The sequence below is a fragment of the Streptopelia decaocto genome (assembly GCF_964273445.1).
Source record: "Streptopelia decaocto genome assembly, chromosome: 25".
Taxonomy (NCBI): domain Eukaryota; kingdom Metazoa; phylum Chordata; class Aves; order Columbiformes; family Columbidae; genus Streptopelia; species Streptopelia decaocto.
Window position 1 is genome coordinate 2,639,970 of NC_138680.1, and position 20,029 is coordinate 2,659,998.

Genomic DNA, 20,029 nt, shown 5'->3' on the forward strand with positions numbered 1-20,029 from the left:
GGAATTCAGAGTTTCTTAGTCTCTCATCTGAATCACAGTAGAAAAAAATGCTCACTGTTTTTATTCCAGCCACTGCTATTGCTTTGTTCCACTGCTCATTTTTACAAGACCAAACCAGGTTAAATAAAAACAAACATATACAAATCATTTAAGCCACCCATAGTCACTACACAGCAACCTAACTTCCAGCACACCTCTCCCCACCCCAATTCAGTACATCAATCCTTCAGTTTATAAGAGGTAATTACATGGGAAAGGGCAAAAGGAAACATCTCCTGTTTGACTGAAATCAGAAGTGTTTGTCCTGAATTGGGAGACTATACCTTCTTTACCGCCCAAGATGAAAAGCTGAAGACCAGTGCACAGGAAATTATTTCAGAGCTATGTAACATCCAAGAACAACCAGTTCCAGAGCCAGACAAACAAAAAAAGCACCAAGAAAAACCAACCCCCTCAAAATATTAGTATTCTATCATCCCACAGCCCCTCTCCAAGAGGAGCAAAAACACAAGTTTCTGCTTATGAGCCCTGAGCTTTTTCCAATTAGGCTGAGAAGGAAAGATTATTTAAATAATAAATGCTGGAATAGAAATTACAGTCCTGCCTCAACAGAATACCAAAGAAAAGCAGAATGTTGCAGCGTATTTGACATGTTTTCAAGGCATTTCTCAGCAGGAAAATGGTGAAGAGACTTCAGCCACAGAACTTGCCTTCACCTCAGCATTGTACCAGCCAGGTAGCCCCATTCCACTGCACGTTACCTGTTGACAGTACTACCACTGTGCTTCGGAGCACGGTTGTAATTTTGCAGAAACTAACTGCATACGTGGTAGCTGTTGGCATTTAGGCAGCGTCACTGGCTGCAAGACAAGACACTAGAGAACACAATTCCTTTTAGTCCAGTATTCAAGAGCTGAGAATTGAGGATTTGCATTGGTTTGGGTACACTGCAAGAGACCACTCAAATGGGACGGCTGCTTTTCCATGACTCTGTTGGCAGAGGTCAGAACTACCCCGACGCCCACCCTGCCTGGGACAAGGCCTGGAAACCACAACACAGCAGCTACCAGAAAGGGGCACCCTTCAACATGCAGCAGGGAAGAGAGCGGTAGCTTCAAAAATACCTGTAAATGAAGAGGGAAAGACGATAAAAAGCAACCTGACAAAGTGTATTCTATGCATAATTTTATTAATAAAATATAAGATTTACAGAATATGTCAATAGACAGTGTGCTTAGAGAATTATCTAGTTGGATAGTATGACACCAAAGTCAGTAGCTGGTCTTAGTGAGGATAAACTAAACCTCAGATGACGTGCCAGGGATCACCGCTACCGACAAAACAAAAAAACTTTCCCCAGACTAGCTTTAAACCCCTAATTCCATCCCAACATGCACAGCTGAGGTCCGAGAGGCAGTTTCGCTTGAATGTAGTATTGCTAGAAGGCTGCACTTCGTTCTATGTGAAATCTACCTGTCTGGTTCTTCACATCCTCACTTCCTTTGTGTCTGTGCTAAGCAACTTCTCAGGTATTTAGTGCATCATTCGGGATACAGGTACACACAAGAGCAGCAGTCTTAATGCCACGACCCTCAGTCTTCCCAAAATAGCAGTCATTACACCTACCCGTCCTTCACAAAACAGAGATGAATTTTACCAGCTCTGATGCAAAAGCAGCATCTAATTACCTCTTTGCCCGTGTGATACGATAAAGAATAAACCTTGGCCCTGATGCTGTAAACACCTATACACATGATTAACATTACTCAACAAGTTGCTTCCTTAACAATTAGCAAGTATAGTCACATTTGAGTAAAATTAGTCACATGCTATGTAAGTAGTAGTAGGGCCTACTAGTTTATTCACCCACTGGAAAACAGTTGCTGTCCCTGGGGCAGTTAATTTTTATTTTTACAAGGCTAACAGGTGAAGGAAAAAAGTTAAAATCCTTACAAAGGCTCATGGTCAGGCATGCATGGTACAAGACAAATACTGTATTTAAGAGAACCAGATCTAATAAATATTAGAATTTTTACATTTTCAAACCACTGCACAAGGACTTAAAGAAATTAAAGTATGATTGCAATAGTAGTCTTGTTAACAACCTCTAACCCAGCCATAATTTTACAGCAGAAACACTATCACAGTTGATCAAATAATAGAGGCATTATAATAACTACCTATAACTAAGCCACAGAAATAATTTAAATATAGGTAACTAAAAAGTGAAAATTCTCCCAAGTCAAGGTAAGTTCACTACAACTTTAAACTTCATTCTGAACACTTCTGTGAAGGAAGAGTAAACCTAAAAGCACAATTAGCAAAAAATATCTGGAGGTAAAAACTCATGAGCCTTATAAAGCATCAATATCTAGTTCATCTTTGGATAAGCCTTATTTGCTGAAGAGTTTAAATCTCTCAAATAACTATGAACACTTATTTCATGCAGCTTCTGTACGCCACGTATTTTCTGATTGTTGCACCATTTAACATTTCTGTAAGTGCAATAACTTTGCAAAGCCAAAAGCCGGAAGAAATACTTGCGTGGTAAAACTACATTTCCACTCAGATACCGATAGCAATAAAATACAGAAAATAGAGCATCTCAGAATGCAGTGATTATCTATGTAATCACTTGGTATTTTGTACTACATAACATCATACTGCCAGACAAGAATTCAGACAACTTTTTAAAAAGCCACAGGGGACTTCGTACTCTAAACAAGGCATTAAAGGTATTGTCTCTTAAACAAGGCATTAAGGAAACCAGGACAAAACTCAACATTAAGACGTTAGTCCCATTATATGGATTTTAAAACCTGAAAACTCTATTCCTGTTCCAAATTAAGGAATAGTTTTTAAAAAAGGAGCCTTCAAGGATACTGGAGCAGTAACTGACCTGTTCAGATTATGGTTTCGAAGTGGCAGTGGTCAATGCACACTACAGTTGGTATTCTTGTCATTCATGAATGAATGCAGACACTTATGAAATCCCTCCCTCTCTTCATTCCCATGAAAAATAATTAATACTGGTTAAAATCATTACAAAAAACATCATTTTATTTCCATGCATCTAAGGTAAAACACAGAGTATTTGTATAAAGAGGTAGATTAAAAAAAAAAAGAAAACAGATTCTCCATTCTTTGTCACTTTTATTCAGTAGTTTGTTTGTTTTTTTCCTTATTTTCTCTTTTTTTTTGGTGCCAGACATGGCAAGGAGTGATTACAGTCAACTGTTTATTAAAACATTTGTTGCAACACAGACCCCCTTTACCACTGACCCCAAACGGACCCATTTCATGTGCTTTATTTTGTATTTTCTATACACCACCACCAAGGTGAGGTGGAGGGGGATGAAAGGGAAAGGGGGAGTCCAGGAGGCCAGAAGGAGGAGGAATGCTACAAGCCACAGCAAGAACGAGCTGTATTTAATAAAAAAAAGGGGCCACGAATGATACAGTAATGAGGTTACACAATTAAATCCCATAGCATGATTGAAGGCTTTCCCTGTGTTTGACGTCATCACAATGGAAGGCATAAAAAGTGGAGTAAACCGATGTTGATACAGTCCAATCTAGTCCATTAGGCAAGATGGTGCAAGTAGTCATTTAAATTAAAAAGTGCCCTATCCTCACCTAAATGGCTAGCAGACATGAAGAACGCAGTGACGGATCAACAGAGCTTTCTCCATGTAGCTATAAAAGTGTGTTGTCATATGGCACGTTTTTAAACACTGGAAAGGGGTGCCATAATGGACCTCTCATTCTCTTTCATTTACAGGTACAAATGCTAGATTCAACTATTTCAACTATGGAGGAAGTGGACTCTTCAGTTAGGAATGCCAACCCTAATTCATTTTGTCTTGAAATATATACAAGTTGTTTGTAGTAGCTACAGCGATGATGTTTTCCTTGGGATGCCAGGCTGTGTGTAGAATCTTCTTGTTGAAGTCTAGGCTGTCGACGCTGATTTCATCCTTCTTTCGCTTACCACTCGCGCATACTTTGCGGGGCTTCAAAACCGTACGGGGTTTATTGTTTTCCCGGGATGCCTCTAGGGTGATGTCTCGCTTTGTGTTTCTGTCAAACATTCTGAAGAAGTTGTTGTAAGAGCCTGTCATGACAATGCTGCAGAGAGGGGGAAGGAAGATAAAGAGTTCAGTTGAAAATCACCTCTGCTTTTACTAAACCTGGAGGTCTCAACTAAGACCACACCATGTGATAAAAGCAGAAAGCAGGCATCCTGGCCCATACCTTCTACAACCTTAAGTGAAACCAAGACATTTTATTGTGTTTTTTATATATATATATATATATGTATTTTTAAAAGGTATCTTTTTCCTTAACTGAACCTTTTAAGGTACACACTGTTATCTAAGTACTTTGATTTGAATGTGCCTTATAGGAGATCCTTTCTCTATATCAGCTTTTCACTCAGACAAATACGCTTAAAAGTTTCCCTGGCCTTCATTTGCCTCAAAAAATATTTAAGCAGATAATAAGTCTAAAAAAAAAAAAAAAAAACCAACACCCACAACTATGTCTGACAATACTGATAGGGATACAATGAGCTGATTTAGATGTAGCAAATAAGCAGTTGATCACAGAATCACAGAATGTTAGGGATTGGAAGGGACCTCGAAAGATCATTAGTCCAACCCGCCTGCCGGAGCAGGAACACCCAGATGATGCTACAATATCAAGGGTTAAGAGCTAACATAAGTTGAAGTCTACTTAAGTATTATAATATTATCCAAGCCAGTCCATGAATAAAACCAGACATATTTGAGGTCATGCTTCACGTTGCCCATTTTAAGAACTTGGAAAGGTCATAAGTGCATATTGTAGAAGAATTAAACTTGCCTGTCTGATCCATTCCAACAGCATTCAAATTTGTCAAAAATGCAATCATTCTCATACAGTGAACAAAGTTTACTTCTGAGGTATTCATGCACCTAGAAAAAAAACATTCAGATACACTGAATATTAAACTTGCATACCTGTATTCTGCTCAACAAACATTTCAAATGAACTCAAATACCAGCAGGTCACTTGGGGTGGGGTCAGAGACATCTACCAGAGCCTGGCAGTTCTTCAGAACGCTTTCCCTCTCACAGCAGCTCTCATACTCTCACTACCTTCTGAGATATCGAAAGGTTTTATCAGACTTTGCATATGTCTAAAAACCATGCTTTGGTGACTGATCTTCCTCCTAGACATGCTGAAGAGGATCCCTTCACAAATTTTCTTATTAAAAAAAAAAAAAATCACAGCAATTTTCAGTGCTGGCTAAAAACTTCTTTTCCCCAAAGGAAATGGATTGCATTCCATTTTCTCCAGGAAAGAACAGGAGAATATAAAGTCAACTGAAGACTCTAAGAGAGATGTGCTATCTCACGGCCGACAATTACCTTTCCACATTGCCACTGTGTAAGAGGGAGGCTTTTTCATACCCAAATATGGGTTTGGGTTCTGCAATCAGCCTGCAAACAGCAAGATCCTTTAGCAGGTGTGTGGAACCCAAAAATCTCATTGATGCTTTGCCTGGACACAATGATCTATAGACAAAAATTTAACTGCCACATCAAGACTATGAGTAAGACTCCACATCCTTCAGTGTTTTAATTTCTAGCCCACGTATCTTCACCAAATACCTGGTATGTTTCCACAGGTCTATTTTCCATATTTAAATCCCAGATCTTCACCGACAGATAATCTCTAGTCATCATATATCGACCACTATGGCTAAATTTGACATCAGATATGGAAGAGATGATTTCGGAGAAAAATGATCTGTTGCTAGGATCTTCTGGCTCTTCAAACACTATATAAAAATAAGACAGGCATTTCAAGAAGTAAGTTTGTGTCTTTTCCGATACACCCAAATGAGGTTAACATTTTCTCAATAAACTTGGCACGCTGGGTACTCTGCTGGCATCATATCACATAACTTTCCACTAGAAAGCCTAATCAGCCATACTCTGAAATATTCCATTTTTGCAGCATGGCAAGGTCAGATTCTAAGTGGACTACTCGCTAATATCTGGAGTCTTCATTCACACAGGCAAGATTTCTAGCATCAAGTACAGACCAAACTAGGATGTGACCTCCTGAAGTCTGCAGAAAGCCATTCCCAGTCCTATAGTCTGGGCACACTCCCCTGCTTAAGCCGCAAATAGTTTTATTCACTACTTTAGCAAGATATGAACCTAATTTAAGATTACTTAGGGTTTAGATCTGTTCAATACACTACAGAAATCCAATACAAATACACACACACAATATTTCAGCGTTCAATACAGACAATGCCCAACTCAGAACTTACATTTTGAATGCCTGTCACAGAGTGCTGATGCTCTCATGTCGCAGAGACGAATCGTTCCTTTACTGCTGCTGTATACAAATGTATTACAGCTGTTTGGGTGGAACTCGGCAGCTGTTATCACCTCTGTGAGCTCTTCCATGTTGGCAGGCTTAATATCTACAATATCTACAGCATTTTGTTAAGAAATTTCCTCCAGTTTTCACACTGTATTTTTCAACTTTACTGTATTCAGCTATGCTTTTTCAGGACTTTGGGACACAGTCACAAACCAGATAAGAGTTACAATCAAGTCCCACAATACGTATAGAAGTCAACTGCAACACTTCATTCTATATCAGTTTGAAGTTAATTCTTGTAACAGCAAGAGTCTGCTTAATTTTTAGCTCCACTTCAGCAGTAATTAATTCTATACTACATATATACCACCCAAGCTTTTTCATGCCGAACTTTATTTTGCTTAAATTATAATTTGTCTACTGCGTTATAAAGAAGGCATTGTGATTTCTGCTTGGGATCCTGCCGATGTGTCCACAGATCTCTGCTCCCAGCAACGAACTGAACACATTCCTGTGATCCTACTGCCTGCAACATTTGCAGGTGCACTTGCAGGAGGAGCTGAGGGTTAGAATGTGAAAAAGCACAAACATTTTCAAGATAAGGATGGTATTTCTGACCTTACTTCTTACTGCAATTCAAGACGATTTTCACAAGATAGTTTACTATAATGCTGCTTTCCAGAACTGCTCATCTCATTTGAAACCTTAAGCTTGTTTTTATTCTCCCTAAAGAGCGTGGTTTTCACCACGCAAATGACAACTACTCATACTGCTAATGCTGAGCTACCTCTCGAGAGCTAAAAGCCTTTACAACTACTAGGGAGAAATAACTGGGACACAGAGAAACATGCTACACAAAGAGCTTTTTGCAAAAGGAAATAAAATCCAACAGTTTTGTTGTAACCAAACTGTTCCCATAATACAAAACACTGCAGAAAAGATACTAAAACTTCTGTCCGTAATTTCTAGGTGCCACAGGTTAATCCGCAAGTCATCTGCAGATAAGTACGTTTCATAATCGCTATTGATGGAGATGGAATTGATGTGATACGTGTGAGCATTGGCAAATATTCTTCGTGGACTAGCTTCAACCATGAGGTCCATGGGCCTGAATACTGGCACCTGCAAAATATAAAGCAAAAGAAGTTTGAGACAAACATATTAACACTCAATCACAGTCCTTCAATACACCAAGCCCATTAAAACATCTCAAAATCACCTTGGAAGTAACTGAGTCTGCTAAGTGGCATGACAGAAAATGCAAAGTTAATCATCTGATGAGGCAGCTACTGCACCACAGGCTGATCTGCGTGCGGGGGGGGTGAGAGGAGAAACCACTTAAATGTGGCTAATTCGGAGAGGGAACTACTCACCCGTAGTGTTGTAACTGTAGTAGGATCTCTATACCGTCCATCTTCTTCCTTTAAATTATAACCTTCTGGTCTTTTGTCCCTTTCACTGATTTTCCATAACTTTATTGTTTTATCTGTAAATAAAACAGCCAGAGTTTAAAATCCAAGCTGTAGCAACAATACTAGTTTTCACAGTTGGTGAGCTTCACCACGAAGCCTTCAAACAAGACAAGACACCTACGTGTATCAAAAAAGACAAAAAAACTGCTTGGCTAAAGTAAGGTGAGATAAAAAGCATTTAAAAGACCTCCTCCACAGTTTCTTTTTATAAAAGTTATATAGCAAGTTTGTTAGGATTGTTATGAATGACTAATATAAGCTCTCACACAGTTATACACATTGGAAGGTAATGAATGACAGCTGAGCTGTGCTATAAATCAACTACATAAAAAATGACTAATATACAACCCCACATTGTGGGACTTCTCTATCCAGGCAAGAATGAACAGCAGGAGAGTTGAGCAACATAACTCTCATGTAGCTGCGTCCCTAGGTAGGTGCATTTAAAACCAACTTGCTTCCAGCCTTTTGCAAGTGGCGAGGATTAGACAAAATCCTAATTTATGTCTTGTTACATAGGTCAGCTATTAAGTCGGAACTTACCATTTGTAGACAATAAAAACTGAGCAGCATTTTTCTGGGGTAACCACCTAATTTTGTTGATCTTCTCTTCAATTTCTAAACTTTTCAAGTAGTCGAACTCTGGTTCATGGCTTTGAAAGGTACTGTAAACATTGTATTCTCCCCTACTGTGAGACTGGGTTTTGTTCTAAAAAGAGAATTAAATGATCAGGATATGTATGCAATGTACAGAATGCTTTTCAAGGCAGGCAGAAGCCAAAACTATACATTTATGCAGCAAGATATACAGATGGAATGCTAATGAGTATAAGAATAGGTTAAGACTTCTATACTCTATTGTTGCCCAGGCCAGATTTGCCATGAGCACCCTTTGGTGTACAACTTGCCTTATTTTAATAAGCCTGTGGAATAGACAAAATGAGGATCATCCCTTTTACAAGAGCTTGATTACAGTTTCTGGCTAAGAAAGCATCAGAGACAGTTATCGCAGCAGCTTCTGATCACTAACGTTTCCAGAAACTCCCCTCAGCCGTGTCAATAATATCTTCAGCAAGTTCTCATATTAATTCTGAGCAGCTGAACTTAAAAACTAACATTTTGCCTAAATATTCTACGCATGGTAAGTTAAAAAAAAAAAAAAGCCACACAAACCACCACACCCACACAACTCAAAAATATTCATCATTGTCTCATCTTTAATTTTTCCACCTTTTTTGGGTTTTTTTTAAGGAGAATATTCCCTTACACAGCCACACGTATGGCAAATCTACTCTGTGGGTAAGTTTGGCTTGCTGGGCATAAGATGGGAATCCCACACATCACCTCTAAATTTACACAAGCAGCTCCACTATTCTGGTTTATAATCTCCTCATTCCCTGAGAGCTTCTAAACTGCTTAAGAAGCTTTTGCTTCCTCATTCTGGAGAGGATGGCGAAAAAAAAGCTTAACATCTCTTCTGAACACATCTTGGACAGTAAGTCACACCTGCAGTTAAGCCTGTTCAGGGTAGAACTGTTTAGAAAACTGAAAAACCTCCAAACTTGCATGATTCCTCTTTCTAAAAGCTGTTTGAGGCAGGGGCTTCGAAGCACTAATATTGCACTGTGTGCACGGAACATTAAGTTTCCTCCAATGAGTAAGGTGGCAGAAAACTGAAACCATTTCTGAAATAGTGCTCACTAGGTGTAATTCAAGCTCAATTTTGTGATATATTCCTGTTCCACCCATTTCAAGAGGTTGCACCAGCAGATGCCTTTCCTGTGATATGTTCTTGACTGGGGGCATTGCTCCTTCCTTCTCCTGTCTCATGGCCATCCCTTAATATTATCACTAAAATACACTTCTGGATATGACCCCTGCTAGCCCACATTTCTCACATTCCTTGCACCATTGTATCTTGCTGGCAGAAATTCTCACATTTTACAATAAGCTGAGGGGCGGGGGGGAAGTGGACAAAATGCTTAGAAATAAAATTTGGCTCTGGAATGTTGTACCACACCTATCAATTATATCGGCTTTCCCATCCTCGAGAACGGAAGGAACTTTGTTCTCATTTTCAGTTAGACCTAACAAGTTGGGCAGTTTAAGTAAATCTATTGTGCTTTAGGAAGTGCTGGTCATGATTCAGGGAACTTTCCTTCAATTCCATAATGACTGAGCCTTAAAAATACTTCTTGTGTATTCTAGTAAAACTCTACAGGACTGGAATAACATATACAACCAATAGTATATGAAATCCATCCTTGGAATAAAAGCAACGTTTAAAACAGACCATCTCATGGTACCCAAGGTGGGGGGGGACCAAAACAAAAGGTGTTGGCCCCAGTGCCTTATGTTAAATTCCAATTTAGGTAATTACAGGCTGCCTACGCAAATTCCTCCCTGGGTTTCAATTAGATACAGCGTTCATTTCCTGCCGATCCTTACGCAATGTCACTCACTCCACACTGCAGAAGGGCTGCCGCATTCCAACCCAGAGGCGGCAGCATTTTGGCAGTGGGTAAAGTTACACAAGCTTGTAGAACTCTATACAGGGCACTTGTGTTTTAGTGGTTTTCCTCCCATATGAACAGGGTCTGTACAGCACCCTGGAATGCAGCGTGATAGAAGGTGGTACTTAAATCCAGCCAAAATACTTGTAAAAAACTGTCTTTTAGATGCTCCTTGCATATAAAACTTGGTCTAGACAGTAGTGCCTATGGTGTAACTAACTACTAATGCGTTAGGGAACCCAGACCGTCATTCATTCCCTAAACAGCGAGGAGTGAAATTATGCCCAAACCAATTCTGTGCCACTTAATCTGATAATCCAGGTTGTTCTTACTATACCCAGATTCACAGATCGTAAGGATATGAGTCATGGGTTACGCATCAAAAACAAAAGTAGTCATTAAAGACAACTCAGTTGGAAAAGGCAATATGCTAGTTAAGCTTTAAGCTCCATCAAAGGATGCGGCTAAAACTCCGAGTGCAGGGCACCCCAGGAGTTGGTGCATGAAACTACAGCCGGGGAGGCTGGGAGAGCTGAGAACCCCCCAGCAGGTGGCACCAACCGACCACAGGGACCTACTCAGAACCAGATGTTAGCACTGAAATGGAACAAAACACTAAGAGAACAAGTAACAACATGGATTTTCTTGGCAGTGCAATGACAGAACTGCCTTTTTACCCTCACCGTGACATCAAGTCTAACTATGGCCTTGGTTGAAAATCAAGCACTCCACCTCAGCTTGCCCACCTTTCACGTGAGGGCAGAGGCCCCTTCAGAGCATCACAAGATTGGTCTGTAAAATTCTGCAACGACCAAAAGAACAAAAATAAAACTAAAAGATATCTTTGCTACTATGGTTCTATTTTACCTGATTGATATCAGAATGGAAAAGGACATCTTAGGTCACAATTACACGCTCACTTAAGGGAAACTTTTATTTCCCCACCTACAGTGAAATTTGAAATCATAATCACAGCCAAGTATAATCACTGTAAAACAACCAACTTCAGCTTCCTCAAGGTCTTTGTGTCCTACCTCCCCTTTTTGTTTCCACTTTACACACAATTTAGACCACAGCTAAAGACTGTTTAAATATTAATTCCTTTTTAACAATGTCCAAATTCTCAATAATTCCATCACTCTTGAATTTCATTAATCACTTATTACACAGGCATGCAATGTAAGCAGTTAGCACTCACCTCCTGCTCCTGTTGAAAGATGACAACTCTACCTCCTTTGTCTCCTGTTGCTAACAACTCTCCAGAATGGTTAAATTCTACTGTGGAAATTATATCCGCTGCATGGGAACAAAAATAAACCCCACAAGTTACTAATTCTGCTAAATATTAAGTGGCCAAGAAATCTATTACAAGTAAAAAGAAAATGCGTACTTCAATTCAGTTTAAGTACACTTATAAAATACAAGTAGGGATGTCTTCAAAAATATGCAAGTCATTTTTTAAAGATGTACATTTGAAAACCAGTAACTAGTTCACTGTGCCAGAGTTATCTGCATCTGGGCAGGAACAACCCCAGGTTCCAGTGTAAGTTGGGGAATGACCTATTAGAGAGCAGCGTAGGGGAAAGGGACCTGGGGGTCCTGGGGACAGCAGGGTGACCATGAGCCAGCACTGGGCCCTTGTGGCCAGGAAGCCAATGGGACCTGGGGTGGGTTAGAAGGGGGTGGTCAGTAGGTCAGAGAGGTTCTCCTGCCCCTCTGCTCTGCCCTGGGGAGACCACACCTGGAATCTTGTGTCCAGTTGTGGCCCCTCAGTTCCAGCAGGACAGGGAACTGCTGCAGAGAGTCCAGCGCAGGGCAACAAAGATGCTGGAGGGAGTGGAGCATCTCCCGGGTGAGGAAAGGCTGAGGGAGCTGGGGCTCTGGAGCTGGACAAGAGGAGACTGAGGGGGGACTCATTCATGGTTACAGATATCTAAAGGGGGAGTGTCAGGAGGATGGAGCCAGGCTCTTCTCGCTGACAACCAGTGATAGGACAAGGGGTAATGGGTTCAAACTGGAACACAGGAGGTTCCACTTAAATTTGAGAAGAAACTTGTTCCTGGTGAGGGTGGCAGAGCCTGGCCCAGGCTGCCCAGGGGGTTGTGGAGTCTCCTTCTCTGCAGACATTCCAACCCGCCTGGACACCTTCCTGTGTAACCTCATCTGGGTGTTCCTGCTCCATGGGGGGATTGACCTGGATGAGCTTTCCAGGGCCCTTCCAACCCCTCACATTCTGTGTGAAACCATATTTGGGCAGACATGCTCAGACACCAGTGTCTACGGATGCAGAAGAAAAACAGCTACAGAAAATTAGGAAATAAATTCAAGAGACCATATCTAAAAAACTTCAGTATCTCTTCTGGATGAGGAAGGTTTACATTACCACAAGTATTTTTAAATGGAGTGCTAAAATTAAACTGTGGATATACACTGACAAAAAAGTCATGCCTAGTATCAAACTGGTTTCTTTATACAGCAAAAGGAAAAAGGATAAATTACCATGTAAGCTCAAGCACAACGATTCACATTTTCAAACGCACACATGTCCCTCATACTATCAAACAGTAGAATCAAAAGCCAAACCATTCTTTGAACACCAACTTCAAATTGCAAAACAACGACATAAATCTAATTTTCTGCAGAGAAAGTACCTCAGTTTTTTACATATGCAAGTCACCTTCATGTCAGTCTAATATAGATAAACAACATCTCCATATTTTCTATTACATGGTGTCTTCATTCTCTGTTTTAGAGTTAAACATTGGTACCTGCTCTACAGACTGAAAGCTACTGCTAAGCAAAGCTCCTCAGTCTGAGTTTAGACACTATTGCACAGCGCATCACAGAAGCGACCTTATCCTAGACAGCTACAGGGTTATTTCATTTTGAAGAAGTGAAACACGCAGGATTTTCTTCTTATTCATTTTAACGCCAAAACACAACTTGCATCATTCTCTGTTTGTCCCGAACACCCGGGCGGTGGCCTCCGAGCTGTTCTTTAATAACCGCGTCACCCCGCAGCTACGAGCAGGCAGCAGATCTGTCTGCAACCAGCACGATGCAGCCGCAGCCCAGCCGAGCCGGCCCTGCAAAGCCCTCGCCCAGCCAGAGATGCCGAGTCAGGGGGACCTGCAGCTCCGCCGTTTTCTACACAGCCAGCACAAACTGCCCCACGACAAAGGACAAACACGGGATGATCCCGTCCCCACCGGCCTCCCGTGCCGTGATTATCTGGCACCGCTGACACACAAACAGACTGAAATGTCTCAAGAACACTCTGTTAAGGACATAAAGATGACGTAAGGGTGTATGTGATAAACCAGGATCCAGATCGCACACAGAAAAACCTTGATTTGAGCACACATATTTTTCTCCCTGGAATGCAAGTTGCTTCAGCTATTAATTTAATCTTGTTCCCCAACACGAGTGATTTATCTCGCATCTGTAAGACTTAATACTGCACACCATTCTGATGAAGATACAGCATTCAATATGGGCCTTTCAGAAGCGAGCAGGGCACAAAGGTAACATACAATTAATCAACTCAAGCATACAGAAAAAGCAAAGGGCAAACCAAGCTATCTGACTATTCCATACAATGCAAACCACATTTTTCTAATACTCTGATAAGACCTTAAGGAAGTTATCAATTAATTGAAGAAAAACATGGTCACTCACCTCTCAATAGTGAGCAGTATACAGAATAATTACTACTTTTAACACTACTGAGAGCTTTAATACTGCAAGCTATGCCAGTTTTAAAACAGAGGAGACAATACAGCAAGTTGTCAGCAGATCTCAATGTGTACACATATGTGGAAAGAGAACAGCAAAGAAAGTTGCCTTAAAATACCTTATCTATCCATCTAAGAATAGGTGGAGAAGTTCATCATAATACTTATTGGTGACTGAAAAGTTTTACAAGGTCACAAGCCTTAGGTATGAAGACTTATTATTAGAACAGGCAGCAACAACAGTGAGAAAAGCCTAAAATTAAGGGATAAAACCTCCACTTTCTTGGGTTTGCTGATGTAATATATATGGTATTTAATAATTACCCAAGTCTCACATGTAGCAGAAAGCTAACCACTCTTCTATAACCACTCTAGACATTCTCACTGTTTGCATTTATTTTAACTTGCAAGATCATCCCAGCCTGACCGTGATGTCCAAACTGGTCCAGGTCCTGCTTTGTCTCTGGGTTCAACTGTGTGAACGAAATTCCAGGACTAAGATCCCCCCACCTCCAAAAGTCCAGCTCAGCCAGCGGTACCCGGGTCCTCCGAACTCTCCAGTGCCTGATCAGCACTAAGCAGACGAGCTTTTCAAGTACTCAGATCAATTTTAAATTAGAAACAAAATGCATTCCTTAGCAGCAATCACAACAGAAAATCACTAATTTTTAAACTAATAATTCTATCGAATACAATGTGCCTTCTACACTGTGATCTTGGACTGTTCCCTTTCCAAGGACAAAACAAACGTGCTGAAGAAGTCAGCAGAAAAAATATTTCTGCTTAAACAATCCCAAACCAGGGCCGAGATGCACATTTTATATAAAAATCTGTACTGGAAAGCAAAGCATCCAATCATACACATTAAATCAAATAACTCACCGTTAAGAATATTGTATTCCCATACCTTGGTCAAAGAAAGAGACAGACATCAAGGCACTGGTGTTGAACTGGGCGGATTTAATAGTGTTTGAGAACTGACAGGGGAAGCATTTCATCTTCCGCAGTGCACTGATTCGCTTGTGTATTTTCATCTATATTAACACCCTCGTTGCCAAAAAAAAATTAAAAATAAAATAAAACCCAATGTTATCCTTTTCAAATGGTAACTCTAATTCCAATGATAGTTACGTGTAGGGTTATTTTAGTCCTTCAGCACCGCAGCGGGCAAAAGAGCATCTACAGAAGGCGCTGCCTCTCTGTGCCTCCTCCCTCCCGTGCGTGCGGTTCTGGCTCCAGTCTCTAGGTGGGAGCCTTGCAAGCACCGAGAGCTGCTCTGAGCACTGCTCTGAGCGCCCAGGAGCTGGGAAACGATCCTTCTCTCCGCAAAGAGCACCAGGGAGCGATGGCTGAGGGACAAGGGGATGCACAGCGCTCTGTGCCACCAACACCACGGCTTTTCGGAATATGATGCATTCTGTTGGTTACTGCTGAGCTCATTTCAACGCTTCCTCTTCAAATGCCAGTATCAGAGAGAAATAACCACCAAAAGCTTATCTGCTGACCATACCCCTTCACAGGATGCAGTCAAACAGCGTTATCTGTTCCAGACTTCCACAAAGTCCCCCACGCCCTGGAGATCACATTTCTCTCTCTGTTTCCCCCAGGCACCTTGAGACATCTTGGCCACCAAGATGCAGAGCGACATTCCAAGCGCTGAGATTTTAAAATACTGCAGGGCAACATCAAACACATCATTCCGACAACAGCAAAAAACGGGACAGAAACAGGCATCTCCGCTCCTGTAGTGGATCTGCAGTACCTGTGCTAAGTGCTCCTCTTGGGACAGACAGCTCGGGGTTACTATAGTGTTTAAATAGAACTACTTCTTTGTACAGATGGATACAGTTGTCCTTGAGTGCCATTTAAATATCCCTTCATAGACACTGTCAATGTTGTAGAAACACTATAAAGACTATTAAATACTCCCAAAGAACAGAAGTAACTTTGCTTGAAGTTCTGTGTTCACAGTTCATGCCAGAGGGAGACACCAGAAGCTCCCAAGCAATTCTTCACCAGTGGCAGACACACGCTTCTGCAGAATAATCATCTCCCAAGACATCAGCCACCCAACATAAACCCAGCTTATCTTGAGCTCGGAAACAAGTCACAACTTCATAATTTTTTCACCAATATTTATTACACCAACTTTCGCTATTGCGAGTAATTCCCTGACGTGTCAGGCAGGATTCAAATGGTTTAAAAAACAGAGGAAACACCGAGGCTCTGGGCCAGTGCGCTTAGGAAAGGTGAGGTCAAAACAGGCACGTTACACTGGTCAAAGCCAGATCAATAAAGGCACTGACACAGCTCAAATGCTTTTTCCCCTCTTTAAGGAAAGCAATGTTTAAAATATTAGAGAAGGGGTTGTGCTGAAGTTTTACCACTCTCTACAAGTCTATGGAATAAGGGAATAAAATAGCTTTATCAATCCAAACAAGAAAAACAACGCTGTAATCCAGTGTCTCAGTTCCAGAAGGCCCATTGTGAACCCTGCAAGGCAATTCTGTAACATATTTGCTTCCAATAAGAGAATAAAAGGTATTTTATTAGCAGAAGAGGCTATCTATTTTAATATACCATGAACTTTATATAAACTCTGCTTATAAAACATGCTTGGTAGGCAAAACATGTCACCTACTCTACAGCAGCAAGTCAATCAGGGCAGTGAACAAAGAGTGTCTTTATTCCACCAGACCTAAAATGTTCCTGTGCGAGTTTTTGGAATCGGGTTGATCTGCTGCCTAAGCAGAGAGAGCAAGTAAATCAGTCTGTTTACACAAGTGGAGCAATCTCCTGATGTTTTCAAGGGCTGAACAAAGAATTGTAGTATTTAAAAAGAATTTTGGTACTTCTTCATTGTTTATACACTTTCCCAGTGGCTCAAATGACCATTTCTGGAATTTTCCAAGAGAGTAACTCGGACAAATCTCATCTGTAATGGAGAGCGGGTTACTTGTAGGCTGGTAATTCTGTCCTAAGGGGTAAAAAGGCAATTTATTGACCAAATTGGAGCCCACATCCTCAGTTTGCCAGCCTTAGGTAGAGAAGAAGCTATTTTGATCAAACTAAACATCAACTGATCATTCCAAGGACACCTCAGAAACCATCTGGAACAGGAAACATCAAGAAACCAACTTCTAGTTTGTTACTAAAATCAAAAGCAGCAGCAAAGGAATAAACAAATATAATTAGGCATAAAGACCGTGAAATATTTGAATTGAACACAATTACTAAGCATACCCGACCCATTCTTGCTAGATTATCTCTAAAGATCAAGTCAGCATGCCCAAAACTGATCAAGAGTGTCTGTCCAGGACAACTTGCAGACCTTAAGTGTCTGGATATAATTTGTGAATTGCTTGGTCCTTTCTAACCCAGGGTGAAGCAAACCCTTCCTGCTTCAGATTACTGAACAGATGCAACTTCCAAAAACTCCAGCTCGAGTCACAGCTGCTGATGGAAAACTGTGACTTTTTATTGGACTGAGTCATCCCATCATCAACCCATTGTTGGCATGATTTTGATTTACCACACTTAGAGTCCTAATATATGAAGTCTCGGAAGCCAGATAGTAAAGTGTTAACAGTAAAGTGTAAATGCTGTTTAAATCAGATTAAGAAGTGACTCTACATGTGTGTTCGCAGAGTTCCCAACACAGGATTCCACAACTGCACACCCAGGGAAAGAACAAGGGAGCAAAACGGTAAGCGCTATTTAGTATTGATGGTATAAAACACCCTCTGCATTCCAGCCTCATCCCTAATTCCTGTGTGTAGAGGGGGAAGGGAACACAAGGATTCTATGCTTTAAAGTCACCATGACCCATTTTACTATTGACTTCATTTCCCTTTTCTTCATTCACTTTCAAGAGCGACTCTGCATTCATCCCGGCTCTCAGAAGTGACCAGGCAACAAAGCCAAAGGCAGCGGGGCTGAGGCATTCCTACTGCTCAAGTGACTTCAAGGGGCATTCCAGGACCCATTTCAATAGGTTTGGGAGATGGCATCCAAAATATATTAATTCCTCAGAAATACAGGGACAGGATTAGACACATGCAACACAGAGGTGAAAAAAGGGGTTATGCTTGTGGCAAAAATTCTCACTACACGCATTCCAAGTGCTCCATGCCCTGTGATGCTGAAAATAAAAACATGCTGTTATTGTGAACTCGGCATTTCCTCCACTGATTTTGGAAGCGTTCTAGTTCTGTTTGTGAAGATGTATTGAAGTGTTGAGCCTCTCCACTCCTATTTATGTGTGTGTGTGTAACATACACACACAAACCCAGCCTGCAAATAGTGAATCCATGTAGTACTGCTCATCTGAAGTCCACTGCATTATCTACTCACCCTAAGCAAAATAGCCAATGTAAGACTTCTTGGCAAGCAGTCCTAAAACCCCAGACTTTCCCTCTATTTCTTGGACTTGGCTGTACTCCCATTTCTTTTATTCACTCTCTTTTCTCCCCTTCTTTCTCCGACTTTGTCAATCTTTGAGGAAAACCAGCGTTTTCTACACCAGGCAAGTCCCAGTTCAACTAGGAATTCAACTTTAGATTTGAAAGTGATATACTTATTAATAATAATACACATCTGATTTTTAACATTCTTTTCAACTCCCTAAAATAAAGGTTGGATCCCTCCTGAGTTAGATCACCACGACCGTTTCTGTCGATATGTAGATCTCCACAGGCCTACACGCAAAACGGTTCCCTGAACAAGGTCAGAATTTGGCATTGCTAGAAAAGAAAGGAAATTGATTTAAACCTCAGACCACTGGTTTCCTGTTTCCATCTATAGTAGGAAATCCAGAGTCCCCAGTATACAGGACTCCAAGACACCTGTGGTGCCCCAGAGAAAACAGAGATAAAAAGGCCCCTTGAAAACAGCTGTGTCACAAACCAATGGGAACTGACTGGTCCACACTTCCTACCACTGAAAATGACATAAACGTGCTCTGAAGTTTGACCTTTGTGAAAGGAGCCGCAGCAGTCACATTAAAAAACACCGTGAGCTTTTGAAAGAGCTTTTACACTTTAAATGGCTATAACATGGTGATCCACCATGGAGCTGGTGAAGCAGAACCTGGAGCACACTGACTGTAACCACGGGGCCACATCTGGCTGGCCAGGTGGTGTCTGCTCACCTAACCTGGCACTGCACTTGAACTCCAATGCAAACTCCACTGCAAACCTACAGAATGACGAAACCTATGGGGCTGGTGGGTGTTAGCGGAAAACAGTCGCGAACTGGTGCCTTGAAACCACTTAATCTGATGAAAGAATTAAATAGCTTTGGGGTGGTGTTTTTATTTTCTTAAATTATTAATAAAAAGCTTGAAAAATTTCTATGAAAAACCCTTACATATTAAACTCATAACAACAGCAGATAGAAGAATGGTCTCCCTATACAAACAAATGCAAAGCTGTTTGGTTTCAAATAGAAACCATTAACCCTCATCGCCCTGATTAATTACCTTCTATTTTTAAATCTTAAGACTTTTTTTCCTTTCAGAACACACACACAAGAAACCAAGAAGCAAATCCCCTTCTTCACTAGGGGAAAGAGAATCAATTCACCACAGCACTGTCTTTGGTTCACAAGAATACACATACATACACAGAAATATTTTACTAGGGAAAAAAGCAAAAGATGAGCTGCTAGTTTAAACCTTTTAATACACACGCTTCCCCCAAACTCAAGTATTCCTTCAAACAGGAGAGGAAGTGCCTATTTGCTTTTCCTATTCACACTAGTTCAGGTCTATTGTTGGCTGAAACAAAGGTCTTTCGACCTGCAGCCCCCGTTCCCAGGACATTTGACACCAGTTTATTAATATCATAAACATAAGAGGCATAAGTGGCAGAAATCCAGGCCCACTCCTGGTACCCGTCTTAAATAACCTTAGAAAGGCGGGTGAAGAATC

At 40.9% G+C, this 20,029-nt stretch overlaps 1 protein-coding gene across 3 annotated transcripts in view; it reads right to left on the minus strand.

Annotated features, from left to right (window-relative positions):
* Nucleotides 1–1,165: 1,165 nt before the first annotated feature.
* The window catches only part of PPP2R2A (protein phosphatase 2 regulatory subunit Balpha), a 31,358-nt gene continuing 12,494 nt past the window's right edge, over nucleotides 1,166–20,029 (minus strand). For all 3 annotated transcript variants that reach the window (XM_082072711.1, XM_082072712.1, XM_082072710.1), the window contains exons 3-10: nucleotides 11,565–11,662; nucleotides 8,397–8,562; nucleotides 7,755–7,867; nucleotides 7,326–7,503; nucleotides 6,326–6,490; nucleotides 5,655–5,824; nucleotides 4,864–4,955; nucleotides 1,166–4,128 (exon numbers count right to left, since the gene is read on the minus strand). In XM_082072711.1, coding sequence (XP_081928837.1) covers nucleotides 3,849–4,128; nucleotides 4,864–4,955; nucleotides 5,655–5,824; nucleotides 6,326–6,490; nucleotides 7,326–7,503; nucleotides 7,755–7,867; nucleotides 8,397–8,562; nucleotides 11,565–11,662 — 1,262 coding nt within the window. In that variant the 3' untranslated portion in view covers nucleotides 1,166–3,848. The remainder of the gene's footprint in view (nucleotides 4,129–4,863; nucleotides 4,956–5,654; nucleotides 5,825–6,325; nucleotides 6,491–7,325; nucleotides 7,504–7,754; nucleotides 7,868–8,396; nucleotides 8,563–11,564; nucleotides 11,663–20,029) is intronic.